Source organism: Cyanistes caeruleus, chromosome 3 (genome assembly GCF_971803275.1).
Source record: "Cyanistes caeruleus chromosome 3, bCyaCae1.hap1.1, whole genome shotgun sequence".
Taxonomy (NCBI): domain Eukaryota; kingdom Metazoa; phylum Chordata; class Aves; order Passeriformes; family Paridae; genus Cyanistes; species Cyanistes caeruleus.
Genome location: NC_141703.1, coordinates 102782023 through 102800925, shown reverse-complemented (window position 1 = coordinate 102800925; position 18903 = coordinate 102782023). Strand labels below are relative to the sequence as shown.

General features: G+C 48.8%; 1 protein-coding gene across 3 annotated transcripts in view; it reads right to left on the bottom strand.

The window, feature by feature from the left end:
• CLPB (ClpB family mitochondrial disaggregase) overlaps positions 1-18903 on the bottom strand; it is a 74711-nt gene that overhangs the window by 20782 nt on the left and 35026 nt on the right. For all 3 annotated transcript variants that reach the window (XR_015285169.1, XM_023944268.2, XM_023944276.2), the window contains exons 6-7: positions 6896-6993; positions 691-805 (exon numbers count right to left, since the gene is read on the bottom strand). Coding sequence is in view for 2 of the 3 variants with exons in the window: in XM_023944268.2 (XP_023800036.2) it covers positions 691-805; positions 6896-6993 (213 nt within the window). In the remaining variant the exon portion in view is untranslated. The remainder of the gene's footprint in view (positions 1-690; positions 806-6895; positions 6994-18903) is intronic.

Here is an 18903-nt window from a genome sequence, read left to right as displayed (position 1 = left end):
GAAAAACCTCCATAAAGGCAAGGACGTTAATGCGCAGAAACGCCACCTGTGTCAGGAACAGGCACTGACCATTAATCACAGCTCCCCAATTAGCCGGGGCTGCTGCCCCCAGGCACAGCCGCCCTCTGAACACACAGGGTGGCTGTTGTTTTTGCAGGAGTGTAGACTCCTTCCCAGCTCCTTCCCGGTTCCTTTGCAGCTCCCAGCCCACACTGGGCTCCTCTTTGTAAACTAAACGCAGTGAGTTTCTGTTTCTGCCAGCATGTTCCTTGCGGTTCTGCCCTGCCCTCAACAGCTCTTACTTTGCTGTCCCATTTTCAGGCATTAACTGGGATGTACGGATGGGTCAGGAATGATTGACAGGATCCAGAGGCTTTGGACTGGCAAATCAAACCCAGCCCAGATTGCTGGAGCCTTGATTTCACAGAATCACAGAATAGTTTGTGTTGGGAGAGTTTAAAGCTCATCTCATTCCAAACCTCTGCCATGGTCCACTAGACCACATTGCTCCAAGCCCCATCCAACCTGGCTTTAAACACTTCCACAGATGGGGCATCCACTGTGAATTCCCCAGCAACCTTGCAGACCTGCCTGGAAGCAGCGTCAGATCAAGGCTTGAGGGAACAGCTTGTCTTCCCTGTGGAACAGGTATGGGAGGACAGAGTCATAGCAGCATGTGAAGGGTCCTACCTCCCCCCACTGTGGCTATGGCATTCTCCTGACCAATGATGTGCTCTTTTAGCCGCTGTTCCAGTGGGAATCTCCGCCGTTCCTCCACTTCCCTCCTGCGCTGCTCCTCCTGGAACTGTGGAGGGAAGAAAACATAGGGATCAGAGGCTTTAATGGAGCCTTGCTTGGGTCAGTACACAGAAGTCAGAGCCCTATATGGGGACATCTCTGACATGGAGCCAGAGCATCCCCAGGTCACATGCATGCACCAGCTTTAGCTAGAGGAAATTTCTGGATCTATCACAGGTAGAAGTTGGGGTAAATGGGAATGGGGATCCTGCAGATGGGAAACCAGACCCTGTGCTACCACTGTACTGGTGACAGAGAGGGAACAATGGCACTGCTCAACAGCTCTTAACCATTAGGTGATGTTTGGGAAATAAAGCCATGACTATTCTACCTAGATTTGTCTTCCTAGCCTCCAACCATTTCCTGTTCAGACTCCAACCAGATCCTACAGGGATGGCAGAATATCACCGTGCCTTACATCCAAGAGCTGGAGAGGGACTTTGGACACAGACATGGAGTGACAGAAGGGGGAATGGCTTCCCATTGACAGAGGGCAAGGTTTGATGGGATATTGGGAAGAAATTCTTCCCTGTGAGGGTGGTAAGGCCCTGGCACAGACTGCCCAGAGCAGCTGTGGCTGCCCCATCCCAGGCAGTGTCCAAGGCCAGGCTGGATGGGGCTTGGACCAACTTGGTCTAGTGGAAGGTGTCCCTACCCATGGCAGGAGGTTGAAATTAGGTGAGCTATAAAGTCCCTTCCAATCCAAAAACTGTGATTCTAAGATCTTTAGAAAGTGCTGCTGAGCACCCCTTCCTGCCACAAGCTATGCTTGGCCATTCCCCACTGAGACTATTGCCTCGGGAAGATTCATCCCCCAAAGCCAGATTCATATCAAGACAGAACACAAAGAGCCCATGGTATTTGCCAACTGAGTAACTGGACCCACAGAACAGCCCTTGTCATTGAACCCGCCTCACTAAGGAGAAACACCCTCTAACAAAGCCAGAAGGCAGATGCCAAAGCTGCAGCAGGGTCCAGCTGCTGGAGCCAGAGTGGATAACCCCCAGCCAGGCTGCTGACATCTCCTGGGCTAGCAGTGATTCTGACAGAAGTTTAAAAATAATAAATAGCAAACAATCCAATTTTGGCCAGTGCTATCAGTCTCACGTGTAACAGAGATGCCATCAGCCCTGATCCTCACACAGAGCAATAACTTCCCTGCAGATCCCAGTGGAGCAGCTCTGGGACAGACATCCTGACTGTGCTGATCCCCCCAGTGCTGGGTACGACCTCACCATACATCTGTGTCTGTCTGTAGGATCCTGACAAATCTTTTCTCTCTCCCTCCCCTCTGGCCTTTTGGAAGGTGCAAGGATATGATCAGTGATGTTAGGACATCCAATGACTCCTGTGGGTTTATGAAGAGTGGGTAAGATGTACAGGAAGAGAAGGAAGGGATACTCCTCCTCTGAAATTCCCTCTCCCTCCTGCTTTGGAAAATTGACACAGTACGAGTCCTGGGTAGGAAGGAAGTCCCTTTCATGGGTAAAAGACCAGTGTTACAGCTTTTTCCATGCTGTCCCACTACCATTTTCTGCTCAGGATCTGTTCTGGAGAGCCCTGCACTCATGTCAGCTCCTCAGTAGGCCTGAAGTCCTAAAAGCTCCTAGCTGGGTCATGCAGCTGGCCTGGAGCATCCTGATCATCTGCCTTAGCTCACACTGTACAGGGGACACTGGGACAAAAAAACCCACCAAGAAAAACATATTTTAGATCCATCTGTGACAAAACCTCCAAGAAAAAGCCCATAAGACACAAACTTCCACTCCTCTCTCATCTGTTCCCCTCTCCATACACATACAGCTGTTCCTTGCTTTGTGGTGTGCAATGGTGTTGGTGGGGATTGTGTCCTCACCCTGTGGTAGATGATCTTCCATTGTCCTGATGACACTTGTCTGGCTCAGCATCAGCACTTAAATGGAGCAAAATGGTGCCACTTGCTTGGAGAGCAATGCAGGGAGCAGTGCTCTGCTCTTATGTTGGAGGCAACCAGACTTCTGCACTCTGGGTTTCTGCACTGGGTTAAGAGCTTCTCCTGATGCAAGGTCAAAAGCATCAGAAATCTTAATTTATAAAAAGAGAAGGACTCACTCTGTGCTTTGTCAGGTGATAACAGCTGTCTACCTGTCACTGGGGTGGGCATGGCATGTCATGGAGTCACAGAAAGGTGATCTCAAGAAACCTCACAGACCATACCATTCCAACCCCTTAGCCACAAGTAGGGATACCTTCCACTAGACCTATTTGCTCCAAGCCCCATCCAACCTGGCCTTGAACACTTCCAGGGATGGGGCAGCTACAGTTTCTTTGCACAGTCAGTGTCAGAGCCTCACCACTCTCACAGGGAAGAATTTCTTCACAATATCCTATCAAACCCTGCACTCTGGCAGTGTGAAACCATTCCCTCTTGTCCTGTCCCCCCAGATCCCTGTCCAAAGTCTCTCTCCAGCTCTCTTAGAGCCTCTTTAGGCACTGGAAGGGGCTCTAAGTTCTCCCTGAAAATTTCTCTTCTCCAGGCTGAATACCCCCAACTCTCCCAACCTGTCTCCAGAGCAGAGGGGCTTCAGCCCTTGAAGCATGTCCACGGCCTCCTCTGGATTTGCTCCAGCAGCTCTGCGTCCTTCTGACGTTGGGAGCCCCAGAGCTGGAGGCAACTCTATAGGTGGCATCTCACCTGACTGGAGCAGAGGGACAGAATCCCCACCACACCTGCTGCCCACACTGTGGATCAGACCAAGGCACAGGGGGGCTCCTGGACTGCCAGCACATGTTGTTTTAAGGAAGTAAAGTGGAGAATAAAATAACTGAAGCCTTTAAGAGCAGGAGGGGTAGAATTATCCGCTGGGTAAATGCTCTCTTGAGCTCAGCACCAATAAGGAAACCTGCCCTAAACAGTCTGAAACTTGCCTTGGTTTTTATGTTTAAGTAATAGCTGGAGGAGAGAAAGGAAATATATCTCTGGAGCTGCTCCTGAGGAAGATGATTGTACTTGTATATAAACCACCAGACTGCCAAGCCAGCCTGTGATGAATATTCAGTTGGGGGGGAACCAGTGCTCCCGGGGTTTCATCCTCCCCAGCAGCCGCATTCCACCGAGAGTCTTTGAGAATTTATTGCTCATTTTAATCACTGCTAGAGAATGAATAGGCAGAACTATTATGGGGTGGACATATCCCATAGATTTTATTTACATATCCTTGTGACAGAATAACAAGGAGTTTTCATATGTATTTTTAATTTATTTTGATTTCCTTTATTCTATAAAAAACCAAACCAGTACTCTGTGTGTGCTTTTCCTGAGCTTAGATCACACTTGCCTGGTGTTGAGGACTCTTGAGCTGGTTCCCAATGCTAAACAGGCTGAAGAAATTTAAATAAGCACTTGTGTATCTACAACTGAAAGGGAAGGAAAAGCCCTTGAAACCGGTGTCTTTCCTGTGTCACGGGAGGGATAACAGTCCCTGGACTGAGCTTGGCTTTTGCAACTCTGTCTTCGCCATTCAGCTCCTCTTTGAACCTGCCAAACCCACCTGGTGACCTCCTCTGTCTCCATCAGTGTCTGCTGAAGGATTTTTAAGGAATATTTTAGCAAGGAAGAGCACACAGTTGCCCTTCCTAACCCCCTTCTGGAAGCAGCAGTGTGAGACCTCCTGACCAGGAGCTGGTATCCACTTCATCCCAATGAGTCACCTTTGATAGACCTTTCTAAGAAAACAGGCCTCCAGCTGTGACTCACATGCTTCTTTTTCCATCCTGAACATCCTCAGGTTGCTGGTTTAAGCATATTTCATGAGAAAAATGTCTCTTTTGGTCACTTGAAAACTGGCTGTTGGTTAATCTGGGCACAACCTTCTATGTGGAGTTTAGAGCAGTGAAAACTCATTTTAACCTTTCTTTAAACCCACAAGAATTACATCAAGATCTATTTTTCTCTTCCCATGGAAGAACCCCACTCCAGACCTCCACAAAGCTATCACAGCTTAGCTCATGTCCCTGACATCTTCTGAGCTGATCAGTTTATATCCTGCATTCCATTAATCTTTGAAATTCATTTTCCTGTAAGGTGAAAAACACTGTCACCCTTTGCAGGTTTTATGCCAAGCTTTGGTTCTGCTGGTGCTGTGCTCATGGACCTCTTCCCTTGGAGTGTTTTCTCATAAATGCAGCCATGCATGGGAGGGATGCCAGAGGGATAATGAAGCTGATGGACATGGAGGTACTCCAAGGGCTGGACCACCTCTGCTCTGAAGACAGGCTGAGAGCTAGGCATGTATACCTGAAGAAGGGAAGATTCCTGGGAGACCTCAGAGCCCTTGCCAGGGCCTAAAGGGCTCCAAAAGAGCTGGAGAGTGACTTTGAACAAGGGTATGGAGGGACAAGGGGGAATGGCTTCCCATTGACAGAGGGCAGGTTTAGATAGGGTATCGGGAAGAAATTCTTCCCTGTGAGGGCGGTGAGGCCCTGGCACAGGTTGCCCAGGGAAGCTGTGGCTGTTCCATGCCTGGAAGTGTTCAAGGCCAGGTTGGATGGGGTTTGGAGCAACCTGGTCTAGTGGAAGGTGCCACTGCCCATGGCTGGGGGTGGAATGATATGAGCTTTAAGGTTCCTTCCTTCATGATTTTATGAAAACCTGCTCTCAGAGCTGCCAAAGTGACCACATAGTGCTACTGGCTACAAAAGCAGCAATCAGGGCCACAGAGGACAGCCATCACAGCATTTCCTTTGCCAGGAAGGAGTATGGAGAGCCCCAGAGGAAAGATCACTCTGTCCCTGCTTAGGATAGAGGTTTAGCACTGGGGAATGTAGTTTTGAACTCCTGCCTGAGCAATGACTTTCAGAGGTGAGCACAGACAGTGCAGTAGTTGACACTTGGCAGGTTTATTTCATGGTAATACCTCCTAAGTGCAGTAATTGACACAGTTTTAATTACCTTCATCCTCCACTTGTGGGTAAGTTCTTAACCTCAGGCTTATAGCATGCAAGTTTAAATTCCAAACCCATAGAACAAACACTGAGGTACAGAATGTCAGAGGAACTTTGCAGCCAGGAACAAACCTGGTCCCCTTGTACCTCAGCTCCTGCTCTTGAGGTCTGGTGACAAGGGAATGCCCTTTATCTGGGATGCAGGGAGTTCCCTGCCCTAGCTGATCTGTGCTGCTTGGAGAGATGATGCTCACAAGGCATCACAGAAGGGTTTGAGTTGGAAGTGATCTTAAAGCTCACCCAGTTCCAACCCCTCCCATGGGCAGCAACACTTTCCACTAGACCAGGCTGCTTGAAACCCCATCAATCTGGCCTTGATCACTTCCAGGGATGAGGCATCACTCATCACTGCTGTGATGGCCTCTCCTACCCCTTGCTAATTCACTGAACAGGGCCTCTGCCCAGGAATTTTAAATCCCTGAGATCTAGCTGCAGATCCCTCATTGTCTAGTAGCTCACTGCTCCACAAATGTACTGATTCCTGGTATTTTTATTGGAACCATGATGGCAAATGTGTTTCTTTTCCTTCTTTAAAGCAAAAGGGACACAGAGGCTGAAGAGATGAGATCACACCACGGAAATGGGTATCTTTTGCCTTAGACTGGTGCACATGAACACCTGGACCCCAGGCCATAGCTGGACTCTGGATTCTCAGCCCTGCTTGTCTGAAAGAGAATTTCAGAAAATGCAGTAAAAACAGCCTCTGAATTTTACTGCATCCAGGTGTTACTGAGCAGCATTACTGGTCCTGGGCAGGTCACTGCTGAGTGATAAATGGTAACTTGGAAGAGGTGGGCACAGCCACAGTTAAAATATTACAGAAATGGGTGTTTTTTCTTATGCATCATGTTGTTAATTTTTACAGACTTCTCTTGGAAAAGGATGGAGCTATAGGTGTGCTAAGGTGGTCCTCCACCGCTTGCACCCCAAAATCACTGAATCATAGAATGGTTTGGGTTGGAAAAGACCTTTCAGATCATTGAGTCCAACTGCTCACCCAGCACTGCCGAGACACCACTAATCCATGTTCCCACGTGCCACATCCACACGACATCTTTAAAATTGTTCTTGTAGTGGGAAAGGAAACCCAAACTGGCCAGAATCTCAGGCTCACCTTTGCCTCTGATGCTTTCAGAAGGTTCATGATTTCCCCTTCACGGGCGTAATCCAGGGGTGTATGTCCCATTTCGTTCTTCTGCAGGGGGTTGGCACCTGACAGCACAAGAAATGAGTAACATCAGGAGCTCAGAATTCAGTCTTGGGGCAGAAGGAGCAGGAAGCACATCCTGTCTGTGTCCCCTCCTAACCCTGGCTCTGAAGGGTGTCTGGATCAGAAAAAGAGAATGTACAACCAGCAGTCACAAGCACAGGTCTCCAGGGAGGAAGAAAAGGGATTGTCACTGCTAATGGTTGGCTTGTCAGTGAAGAGCTGCTGAGGGGGGATGAGAGCACACAGTCACCAGAAGGAAATACAGTCTCACAAAAGCACCCACTCTCAGTCTTGTGGGAGACACATGGGACCATTACAGCTTCAACTGGACACACTGCCTGTGCCAGCTGGAGCTGGAGCTGAAGCTGGAACTGGCTGTAGCCTGTAGATCAGCTGCTCCACTGAGCTCCTGGAGCACTTCTGGGGGAAAATCACACCCTTCCTTGGAGTATAATTAAAAAAACCCAAACAAATCCCAAAGACTGAGCTGGACTGAGTTGGATGTGCACCCCACAGAAACACACACGTGGAGAGAGATCTCCCTCCTAGATACACTGGATTGGAGAAGAGCATTCCATGTCAAACTGGTCCAGTCGCAGTGATGGGAAATATATGGAGGGAAACACAGTGATATCAGGAGACAGGGATAATGGGCAATAGCCAGAGGGGCAAACAAGATCTCAGGATTAATCTCTGACTCTCAGTATCTCAGGAGCTGTCTCTAAGGCAGAGAATTGTCACTAACACTGCTGCACTCCATGACCCCACAGCAGCTCCTAACTGCAAGAGTCTATGAGAATGAACCTTCAAATTAGTCCCAAACCCCCATAACTGGTGCTGAAACTGACCATCCCACCAGTTATCAAGCCTTGGAAAGCAGCTTGGTGGAGGAAGAGCCCACAGCTGTGCTCAGCAGGTCTGGGATGTCTTCTATCCCAATCCTTCCACTGCAGTTCTGGGCAATGTGCTCCTGCCTGCCTGAGCAGGGGAGTTGGTCCAGATGACTCCACTGGTATCCCTTCCAGCCTGAATCATTCTGTGCTCCTGCTGGAAACACCAGAGTGAGACAAGTACCCTGGCAGAGGCAGACCAAACTGCTCCTGTGACACGAGACAGCGCAAAGCACCAGGAGTGCTCAGTAACAGCGAGCAGCAATCAGAATAGATGAATGAAGTAAGGGGAGTCTGTGGGAGCGAAGCCGGAGAGATTAGCCATTCCTAGGCATTGGCATCAGGGAACTATATTTGCTTACAGGATGAAAAATGTGCTCCATAAACATTCGACACGGACTAATTTCTATTGCAAGCCTTGTCTTCACAAATAAAGAATATGATCAAGACAGGTGAGATTACACACTGCTGGGGCTGGCTGCTCCATATACGTTAAAGAGACAGTGCTCCCATGATCCCCCCCCTGCCAAAACCCACCTGGGTCTGTGCAGTGAGCAGTGGGGCATGTTCCTGACTTCTCCAAATGATGACATCCTCGAGGCTAGGCCTGCTTTCATTTCTGATGGAGTGTTTGTTTGGCTTTGCCCTGGATCTATCAATAATGGCTCTCCAATATTGGCCTAATCCCCCTGTTAATGGCTTTGACGACTTGACTAATTGCTGCAATAATTGATAGAACCTGACTCCTATAACTGGTCGATTCCAACCTCGAGTACCGGCAGCAATAAAATATTATGCTGCCATAAATAACGGTATCACTTGGCTTGCTAATAGAAGGTAAAAGTGGCCACTGGTCTGTCGGTGCCCTGGCTGACCCCACTCCACATCATCCCCACCTCCTCTCCTGCCCTCTCCCACCCTGTGCCACAGGCTGCAGCAGTATCCAAGGGGACGTCAACCTTCCACGACTTAATAGAAGGCAATTTGTCACCTCCCACTCGCTGTCTGTAGCTGGAGATGGACACCTGGGCAGCACCTCAGGCTGTATGAGCCCGGCGCCTCCTCCCGCCCTCCATGCTCATATTAGAAGGCCCTGGCTGATAATATTTGATAAATAGCATGGGGGTTCTCTCCCTGCACCCGCCCAGCATTGTGGCGCTGCAGCAGCTGCAGAAGGTCACTCATTGGGGAAATATGTTTCTGTCAGTGGGATCGAAAAAAGTTTAGTGGAGTGACAGGCCTCAATTTTTCAAATTTTATTAACTCCATCCTCTTAACAATTTGTCTTGAATTCCTTCAGATTCTGGATAACTGTCAATAGAGCTGGCGACGCAGCAGACGCTGGTACTTAGGTCCCTCACTGCTGTCAGGATAGGGATGGGGATGGCAAGAGGAGGGAGAGATGGCAGGAGGAAAAGGAGAATGCCAGAGGGCACAGACAGAACCTGGAGTAATATCCCAGTAATGCTCCCTGAGTCCTCGGCAGTCCCAAGACCCTGCTCTTGTCACTCCATCCTGTCAGGGCAGCTGAGCAGCAGATCTGAGCCTGCTGCAGCCAGAACAAGGTTCACACTTCCAGCAGACAGGACAGGGCAGGGCACACAGTGGCACTGGAGCCTTATATGGACAACCAGAAAAAGATATTGCTCTGTAGAGTGGACAGCCACAGCTTGAGAAAGCCCTGAGTACTGAGACAAGGAAAGGACTCTTGGGGACCTCATTTCATAACCCAGCCAGATGGTGTGAAAGCTCCTGCTCCTGGGCATATCCACAGGTAGCCTCCAGCTGAGTGTTTGGGCCTTGAGCTGCTCCCAGGAGTGGGTGTGTGGACAGAGAGCTGGCATGAGACAGTCCCTGTCCTGATGCCACTCCAAAAGCCCTGCCTGCAAATGAACTGGGCAGCAGCAGTGGCCTGTGGTGGTCTGTGTTACGGAAAGACAAGATGCAAAAATGTTCAGTGTCTCCTGTCTCCCTTCTCTGGTGTCCAGAAGGTACAATATGGTGAAGGTGGCAACTGAGTGCTTGCACAAGTCTCCGGCACAGAAGACAGCTCTGCTTCAGTCAGGAAAGTCGGGGAAAGCCATTTTCCCAGTATAAAGCCATTCAACAAGGATGGCCTTCACAGAACATTTGAGGTGTGAAACACCCTCTGACACCATTGAGTCCAGCCATTCCCCCAGCACCACCAAGGCCACCACTAACCCATGTCCCCAAGTGCCACAACTACATGGCCATCCCCTTCAGAGATGGGAACTCCACCACTGCTTTGGGCAGCCTGGGCTGGATAGCCCTTTAAGGGAAGGAATTTTCCCCATATCCAACCTAAACCTCCCCTGGCACAACTTGAGGCCACTTCCTCCTGTCCTGTCTACCACTTGTTATCTGTGAGAAGATACAAATCCCCACCTACATAATACAGCCATTGCATAAAGCTGCTCTCTCCAGTATAAAACTGTTCTCCCACTATGAAGTAATTTTCCCCACTATAAAAACATTCGTAGAATCACAGAATCATTGACTGGTTTCAATCCAAAGGGACCATAAAATATCATTTATTTCCAGCCCTCCTGCCATGAATAGGGATGCCATTCTCCCTAATAGAAAGCCACTGAACCAGTACAAAGCCATTATTTCCAGTATAAAGCCATTTTCTCCAGTATAAAGCCGTTCTCTCCAATATAAAACCCCAGTGCTGAGTCTGTCTTGAGTGGAGGGTCTGAGCACACTTGGCACCTGGGCAGGACAAGTACAGGCAAGGTCTGGGCACAGGCAGCAGGGATAAACCTCAGGGCACTTCTCTCTGCTCCTCATCTCACTGAACCCAGGAGTACTTCAAGATCTTTTATCAGGCTCTGTGAGCACCCCTTCTGCCTAGGTCACTGCCTTGGACCCATTCTGTGCTCCAGCACACTGAGGGGATTTGGGGAGCATCCCTTTCCCTGCAGCAGACTCTGCTGGATCCAATATCCTGGAATTGTGTGGGAAATAAACTCTTTTTTCTGCTGAAGAAAACTAAATTCCAGAAAAGAAAAGCCTGGAAGTAGCAAAACCCACGGTGGCTGCTGCTGTGGGTGCTGGAAGTGGCCATCATCCTAGACCAGGTGCCACTTCTATACATCTGTTAAATCCCTTCAGGAATGGGGACTCCACCACTGCTGTGGACAGCCTGCGCCAGGGTTGGACAACACCTTCAGGGAAGGAATCTTCTGCAGTATTCAACCTAAACTTACCCTGGTGCAACTCGAGGCCATTTCTTGTCCTGTCACTTGTTTTCTGGGAGATCCTGGATACAATCTCCTTCTGAGTAGTACTATGGAGTGAGAAGGTCCCCCCTGAACCTCCTTTTCTCCCAAGAGGGGCACAAAACCGACCCCAAGATTTGAGGTGCGACCTCAACAGTGCCCAGTACAGGGATCAGTCACTGTCCTGGTCCTGCTGGCCACACTATTGGTGACACAAGCCAAGATCCCCTTGGTCTTATTGTCCACATGGGCACACACATTGCAGCTGCACCATTTCCAGTTCCACCACATCAAGTGCTGCCTAACACACAGCCCTGGGCTGTAGCAGCCCTCACAGAGCTCTAGGGAACAGGATCTGCGCTCCCTTGGTCCAGTGGCCTCACCCTCAAAGCACAAGAAGCCTTTCCAACCTAAATTTGTCCAGCCAGGTTGGATGGGGCTTAGAGCAACCTGTTATAGCAGAAGGTGTTCCTGCCCATGGCAAGGGGTTGGAACAGGATGAGCTTAAGGTCCCTTCCAATCCAAATCATTCTGTGATTCTGTGAAGAAGCATTTAGACTTAATTAAGAATTTGATGTTTCTGGAGTAGAGGTTACATGAAAAAGCAGACACCCAGAGCTCTGTGATGAAGGTCAGATGCTGACAAGGGCCAGCAACAATCAGCAAGGGAGATCCTCTTGGAGATGCAGCTTAACCAGTGCTCCCAAACCTTGTGAACCAGATTGAACACAAATCTTTATGTACTTGGACAGACAGAACAGATATGTGTCATGTTCAGGACCAGATGTGCAAGCTGGAACAGAGGCAAAGGAGGAGACTGGTTGGAGCAGCATGTAAACTGGACTGCAGATAAGGACTGAGCCCCACCGGTGGAGAGGTGAGGTCTAATACTAAAGACTGGAAAAAAGAAGAAGGTAAGAAAGGCAATTATATGAGCCAGTGACACAGGATTTGTACAAAATGAAATGCCCTGACTGAACAGGGAAAATACAGCATGAGGGTCACCCCTCTAAGAGACTGAAGGGCACTGCAACACACTGAAAACTAGCCCAGGGACTGTAAGGGTAAAGAGCACAACACCAATAAATTGTTGAACTGGTGAAAATCAGAGACCAAGAGCTCTGGCAGTCAGAAAGCTCCCAAGACAAGGTGCAAAGGACACCTTGGACAAAGGAAAAGGCTTTCTCCAAACCTCAGCTCCTAAGCACAACACTGCAATGGGACGCGTGTTCATGCCAAACTTCCTCACCAGAAAATCCAGCAAGGAATCCATGGCCAAGGAGCTTCGTACCACAAGAGGAAAACAGGGATCTTGCTAGAAACAAAGCAGCAGCCCACCAGCAGGTAAACAGGTGTCAGAAACATGGATGTAAAGACTGAAGAAAGCCATGGTATTTATTAAAGTCCTTATCATAAGAAGAGTTAGGATCTTAGGAATAAACCACACCGTCATCCTTCTAAACCCAGGGGAGATGAAGAAAACCAAATGAAGTGTTTGCTCTGGCAAATTAAATGTAAAAAACCCACATGTAAAAAAAGATTTAGAAGAAGCCCCTTCTTTAGGAATGAAAGCCAGTACCTCTGAGCCTTATCAGAAGTCAGCCTGAGAGGGTGAGTTTCCATAAGTGATATATATCAAGGCCAGGGTGGACAGGACTTGGAACAACCTGATCTATTGAGAAGTGTTCCTGTCCATGGTGAGGGTTTGTAACAAGATGAGCCTGAAGGTCACTTCCAATCCAAAAACATTCTCTGATTCTACAGAAAATGGGAAAGTTGCAATATAAGAAAGAGGGAAAGAAAGAATGAATGAATGCCTTAAACGTGTGCACCTTTCACTCTTTATTGGAACCTGAGTGTAAGTTTGTCTATGCCTACTTGACAACTGTGTGTGAAAACAATCCACCTGACTCCTGACTCTTGTTTTGTAAGGTAAGAGAGAGGAAACTACAGAATCATACTCTTCCCATATATCCATCACCCTTTCTCCATATACCCATGTGTGCAGAGCTCTTAAGATCATGCCCAACATGTTGTCACTGTCAAGTCTGTCCCCAGAAAACACTTCAAGAGGTATCTATTTACTCCCCTGCCCTAAGGGAAAACTATTCCTAAGTGCTCCAACACAGACAGAAATGTGCTGGCACTTCGGACTCTTATTGCTTCCACCACAGTGGGATGCTGGATGCCTCGATGCTCAGATATGATTGGTTTCTAAATCCCAGTTTCATAGGATTTTAATTACTGGTCTGGCATGGTGGGGAGTGGAACTGGCTGCGGTCAGACGAAGGATCGATATGCCGGCCCAGAACATATTGAGCCTCAGCACTCACAGATGCTATTGCACTATTTAATCATCTTTTGCAAAATTTACAGTGCAACAGCAGGAATCAATACGGAATTTATCACATTCCCTTCTAAATATGAGCATGGAGAGGGAGAGAGGATGTCAGGCACTCTGCATGGCAGCTGGCCTGGGGAGCAAACCTCCCAAACAGACCACCCAGGACAGCTACCATGCCTTATGACTCACCAAAAAGGGCTCAGCCAGCCACTGGGACTTGCGTTCCCAGGGACAGCTGCATCCACAGTGGCTGCATTTGTATGCTCTGACCTGCTTGCAAGCTAAACCTTGTCCCACCTACTCTTAAGGAAAAACAGAAGGAGGCCACAGAGGTTGTGCAGAGCCTTACTCTGCACAACGTGGTTTACAGAGCCTGTCACAGAGTAATAGAATAATTTCATAGGATTTTCTGGGTTGGAAAAGCCCTGCCAGACCATCAAGTCCAACCACTCCCTCAGCACTAACCCGTGTCCCCAAAAGCCACACCCACAAGGCTTTTAAATCCCTCCATGGATGGGGACTCCAACACTGGCCTGGGCAGCCTGTGCCAAGGCTGAACAACCCTCTGGGGAAAGAATTTTTCCCCGTATCCAACCTAAACCTCCCCTGGCAACACTTGAGGCAGTTTCTTCTCGTCCTGTTGCTTATTACCTGGGAGAAGATCCCAACCCGCACCTGGCTCCACCCTCCTTTCAGGGAGTCGTAGAGAGGGAGGAGTTCTGCCCTGAGCTCTTGTCTTGTCTTTTTGCTGCTGACTGCAGCAAAATCTCAATGTTATTTTCTCAGGATGTGTTAAAACCAAAGGTATCTCCTCTCTGGAACTGGCTGCTGGGGACCTGAAAGCCTACTCTCTAGGGATATCCTTTACTCTCCCTCTGGAAGAATAGACCCTTTTAATCTGGGATGCAGCAGAAAACACTCAAGACATATTATGCAGTGGTTAGTAAGAAATTAATTGGGTTAGAAAAACCCAATTAATTAGAACCTGATTTTTCCAGAGAATACCATAAGCACTTTTGCCTTCTGATGTCCAAAACCCATCACTTGCAATGCTGGCTCCATAATCTGTTTACCCATCCCTCACCCTACTCACAAGACCTACAATTACAGTGGACTGAGGAGAGGAGTGCACAATATTATAAACAAATGCACTGAGCTAAATTTACCAGCAAATCGAGTTCAGCAGACCAGGTTATTGCAGCTTCAGCTAAAATGTTTTCACGAATGTATGTTTGTTTCTTCCTCTCTCTCACATCTAATTAGAGATGAGAGACTCCAAGATTGCTGTAGAGGACCTTTGGACAAGGGCAAGGAGTGACAGGACAAGGAGGAATGGTTTCACACTACAAGAGGGCAGGATTAGATGGGATATTGGGAAGAAATTCTTCCCTGTGAGGTTGGTGAGGCCCTGGCACAAGTTGCCCAGAGAAGCTGTGGCTGCCCCATTCCTGGAAGTGTTCAAGGCCAGTTTGGATGCAATTGGAGAAATCTGAATTATTGGATTGCAGTGGATTGCACCCCATTGCAGTGGGGTGGAATGAGAAGAGCTTTAAGGTTCTTTACAACCCAAACCATTTTGTGATCCTGTGATTCTGCTAAGAATGTACTGCAGGAGGCATTTCCAATGCAGTAACAGCCTGGTCAGCCTGTGTGCTGGCTCTAGGAGGAGCTGGGAGCACAGGGGATGATTTCTGAAGATGGGAATTACAAAGCAGGGCAGTCAGGGATGAGGAGAGCATTGAGGAGAGTGGAACACATATGGGGCCTGCTCAAGTTTGGCAGGAGGGCAGGTGTCTGTTTCTGCAGTGGGGATAGAGAGAGCGGAGGTCCCATGAACTGGCACAAGTCAGCCTATGAAGGAAGGAACTGCTCTACTTTTAGGCAAGGATAGGAAATACAAGCTCCTATCGACCTATGTGCAGCAGCAGAATAGTGCACTGCCACACAACCATCTGAAAACAACACTTCCCCACATCAGTAGATGACAGTTCAGACAACCCCTTGCTGTATAGACACACATACACACCAAACACACCTTGGAAAAGCACTTGGAAATGAATTTTGAGATCCTAGGAAAATGGCAGCTGAGCTGCTACACACTAGGAAAACCTTGCTTCTACGCTTCTTCCTGTGCCTATTTCTCAGGTGTATACATAAGCAAGAGCTCAAAATATTCTGATTTTGCATTTTGTAAGCTCCAACCTAAGACAGTTCCCGAAGCATCTTCTGTGCTCTGTCTAGTGTAACTTTAATTTACAGGAAGGTTATCATAGTTATGACAACTCTTCCCAGCGCAAGGCTGTGAGAGGAAAACAGTTTCTCATGCTGGGAGAAGGGTCATTTACCTGCAGGGCAAATCCCTGAGCAGCACAAGTACTATCCCTAGCTCTGAATCACAGAATCACAAGATTGTTTGGGCTGAACAGACCTTAAAGCCCACCTCACTTCACTCCCCTGCCATGGGCAGGGACACCTTCTACAACTCTTGGTTGCTCCAAGACCTAGCCAAACTGCCCTGGAACACTTCCAGTGATGGGGCAGCCACAGCTGCTCTGGGCAACCTGTACCAGGGCCTTGGCACCCTCACAGGGAAGAATTTCTTCCCAATATTCTATCTAACCCTGCCCTCAGCCAGTGGGGAGCCCTAACTTGTCCTGTCACTCCATGCACTTATCCACAGACCCTCTCCAGCTCTCTTGGAGCTCCTTCAGGCACTGGCAGGTGCTCTAAGGTCTCCCTGGAGCCTTCCTTTCTCCCAGGTGAACAACGCCAGCTCTCCCAGCCTGTCTTCAGAGCAGAGGGGCTCCAGCCCTCAAACAATCTCCATGACTTGCTCTGGACACATAAATCAGTGCCTGCTTCTGGCAAAGATCTCTTCTGGCTCCCTGCATTTCAGCGACAGGTTCTGGAGCAGAACAATTTGTAGAAGGGTGGTTGATGCTCTATGCTCTATGGCAAGGTGACACCATTGCCAGAAAGCTGCACCTTTTAATACTGGCTATTTCCCCTAAATACTGATATAATAAAATCTCCCTCTAAAACAAGGAGACTTCTGACACCAGCGAGCTGGTGACCTTGCCTGCCTTCCTCCGAGCCAAACACAAAGTCCCTGGAATCAATTGTGCCTGCAGTAGCAACTGGTGAACTCTGTGGATGTGAGTGCTCACCCACCCCTTCCCCAAACACCAATATTTATGGTGTCGCCTCAGGTCAGGCAACTGTGAAATGTCACCAACAACTGTCCGAAAGGACAACAGAGCCGCCACTTCGTCTCGCGGTCTGCTGGGCACACACATGCTGACCACAGGGCTATAAGGTCCTGGAGGGGTCAAGCGAGTCACTGAATGGGCCACAAAAGGCTAGGGATGTGGGGTGAGGGGCAAGTGCAGGGGGCTTCCCTTAGAAAACAACAGGGGGGTTGGGAAGTGGTTGGAGCAGAGAGGGGCTGGGCGGTTAATGGCTTTGGCCTGAGGGCAGGGCACCAGCGAGGGAAGTTAAGAGGGAGAGTAAATGGAGAGTCAGTAAAAGGCAGGTGTAGGGAGAGATCAAGGGGAGCCTGTTCCATGTCAGCAACCAGGAGCCACCCTGTGTGCGATGTCAATGGCAGCACAGGGGCATTACCCTCACAAAGGGCTGAACGGTGTTCGATCTCCACACCAAGAGCCTTGGCCACATATTCATCCCAGATTACACTGATGAGCAGGGATCCCCTGCTTTGTTATCGCATGGAACCGGGAGGAGGGAAACGCCCCCAGTGAATGCCCTGAAATCCTCCTATCATGTGGCAATCAGGAAATCCAACTCCAGCACCCAAAACTTGCTGAAACGGTCTGCTGTCACCCCAGCAGCTCAGAGTCCACCTGACAGAAAGATGAAGCTTATTACATTTAGCAAATAATTCTCATGAATCTTCATCCTAACCATGACTGCAAAGGGTAAGTGGGTATTGTGGATGGTGAACAGGGATTAATCTGAGGAATACTGTGAACTCAGCCCTGGGATTCTACCAGGGCTCCAATGGGATCTTTTATACCATCACCAAATGGAGACTGCCACAGTGGGTTGCTGTCTCCAGGATCTGCGCACTGGGACACGCTCTACGAGACAAGGATTTCCGCTTGGAAATGAACTCCTAGTGTAGGCTCTTGATCAGGATCCAGAAGGATTTCTGTGGGGCTGGACTAAGAACAGAACAGTGATGAGTGACCGTCACATTTTCTGGCTAAGTTCTGAATTTTCACTTCAATTTCACACAATCCTTCCATTTGTACCCAAACAAACACAGTCCCACAGATTGTTAAATGCTTTTTTTTTCCTGAGATCCAAGTGAGTTCTTTCAAGCTGAGACAGTTTACTACAAACAAAGAACTCTCTGTGGGCACCAGGCAGAGAAAGAGCCATTCACAGGAATGGCAGTGGCTCCAGGACAGACACAGAAACATCTCTGGAACAAAAAGAACAGTCGCCTCTGTGAAGTGAGGCCTGGATTGGCACAGTACTCAGAGAACTAAGCAGGGCACAACTGGTGAAATAAGGTGAACTTACTCCTTACAATGATTTATTCAGGATGGAAAAATTTTTTAGTGCTGACTTCACTTATTTGCACCCATCTTTTACCTGTACTTAGGGTAAAGCAAGGAGCTGCCTTGGTACTTTCAATCAACTGGTAATACGTATCATGCAAGGAGGCTTTCCAAGGCAGAAAGGAGAAGCAGGCATCTTTGTAGAAAATGCCATTCCAGGTGATTCTGCCCCTCTGCCCCACTCAGGTGAGACCCCACCTGCAGAGCTGCCTCCAGCTCTGGGGTCCAACAACAGAAGGACCTAGAACTGCTGGAGTGAGTCCAGAGGAGCCCACAGAGGTGCTTTGTGGGCTGAATCCCCTCTGCTCCAGAGACAGGCTGGGAGAGCTGGGAGTGGTCAGTCCAAACCATTCTGTGATTCACACCATGACAAATGTGGAACACTCTCCAGACTCAAGTAAAGACTCTCTCTGCACAGATCTCTTCCCAATACCACTGTGATAACAACTTTTCCAGCACTTCAACCCCACTGCCCACTGTAACACCCCAGAACCCCCTGCACTCTCCTGCAAAGCCCTTCCAGGTCTGTGCATTCACAACCTGTTGCTCCACTCTGCTCTTCCTGTGGGCATCCCTGCCCAGAACTGTGGGATCCCAGAGGTCTTGTTGGAGCAGTTCCTTCTGACTGACAGTGCCCATGGCCAAGTGACCACCGAGCACGTGCTCTTGGCCCATGCAACAGACATACAGTAAGTCATATGCTCTGGGACCACGTCAGGCTCTGTGTTCAAACAATGCCCACATGTGTTGTGAACACAGAGGGGGGGATTTATATGTCAGAAAAATGTGATGGACCCCATTTGGTCCAGTAGTTCTGTCTGAAGACTTCCCAGCCACCATGTCCACACAGTCC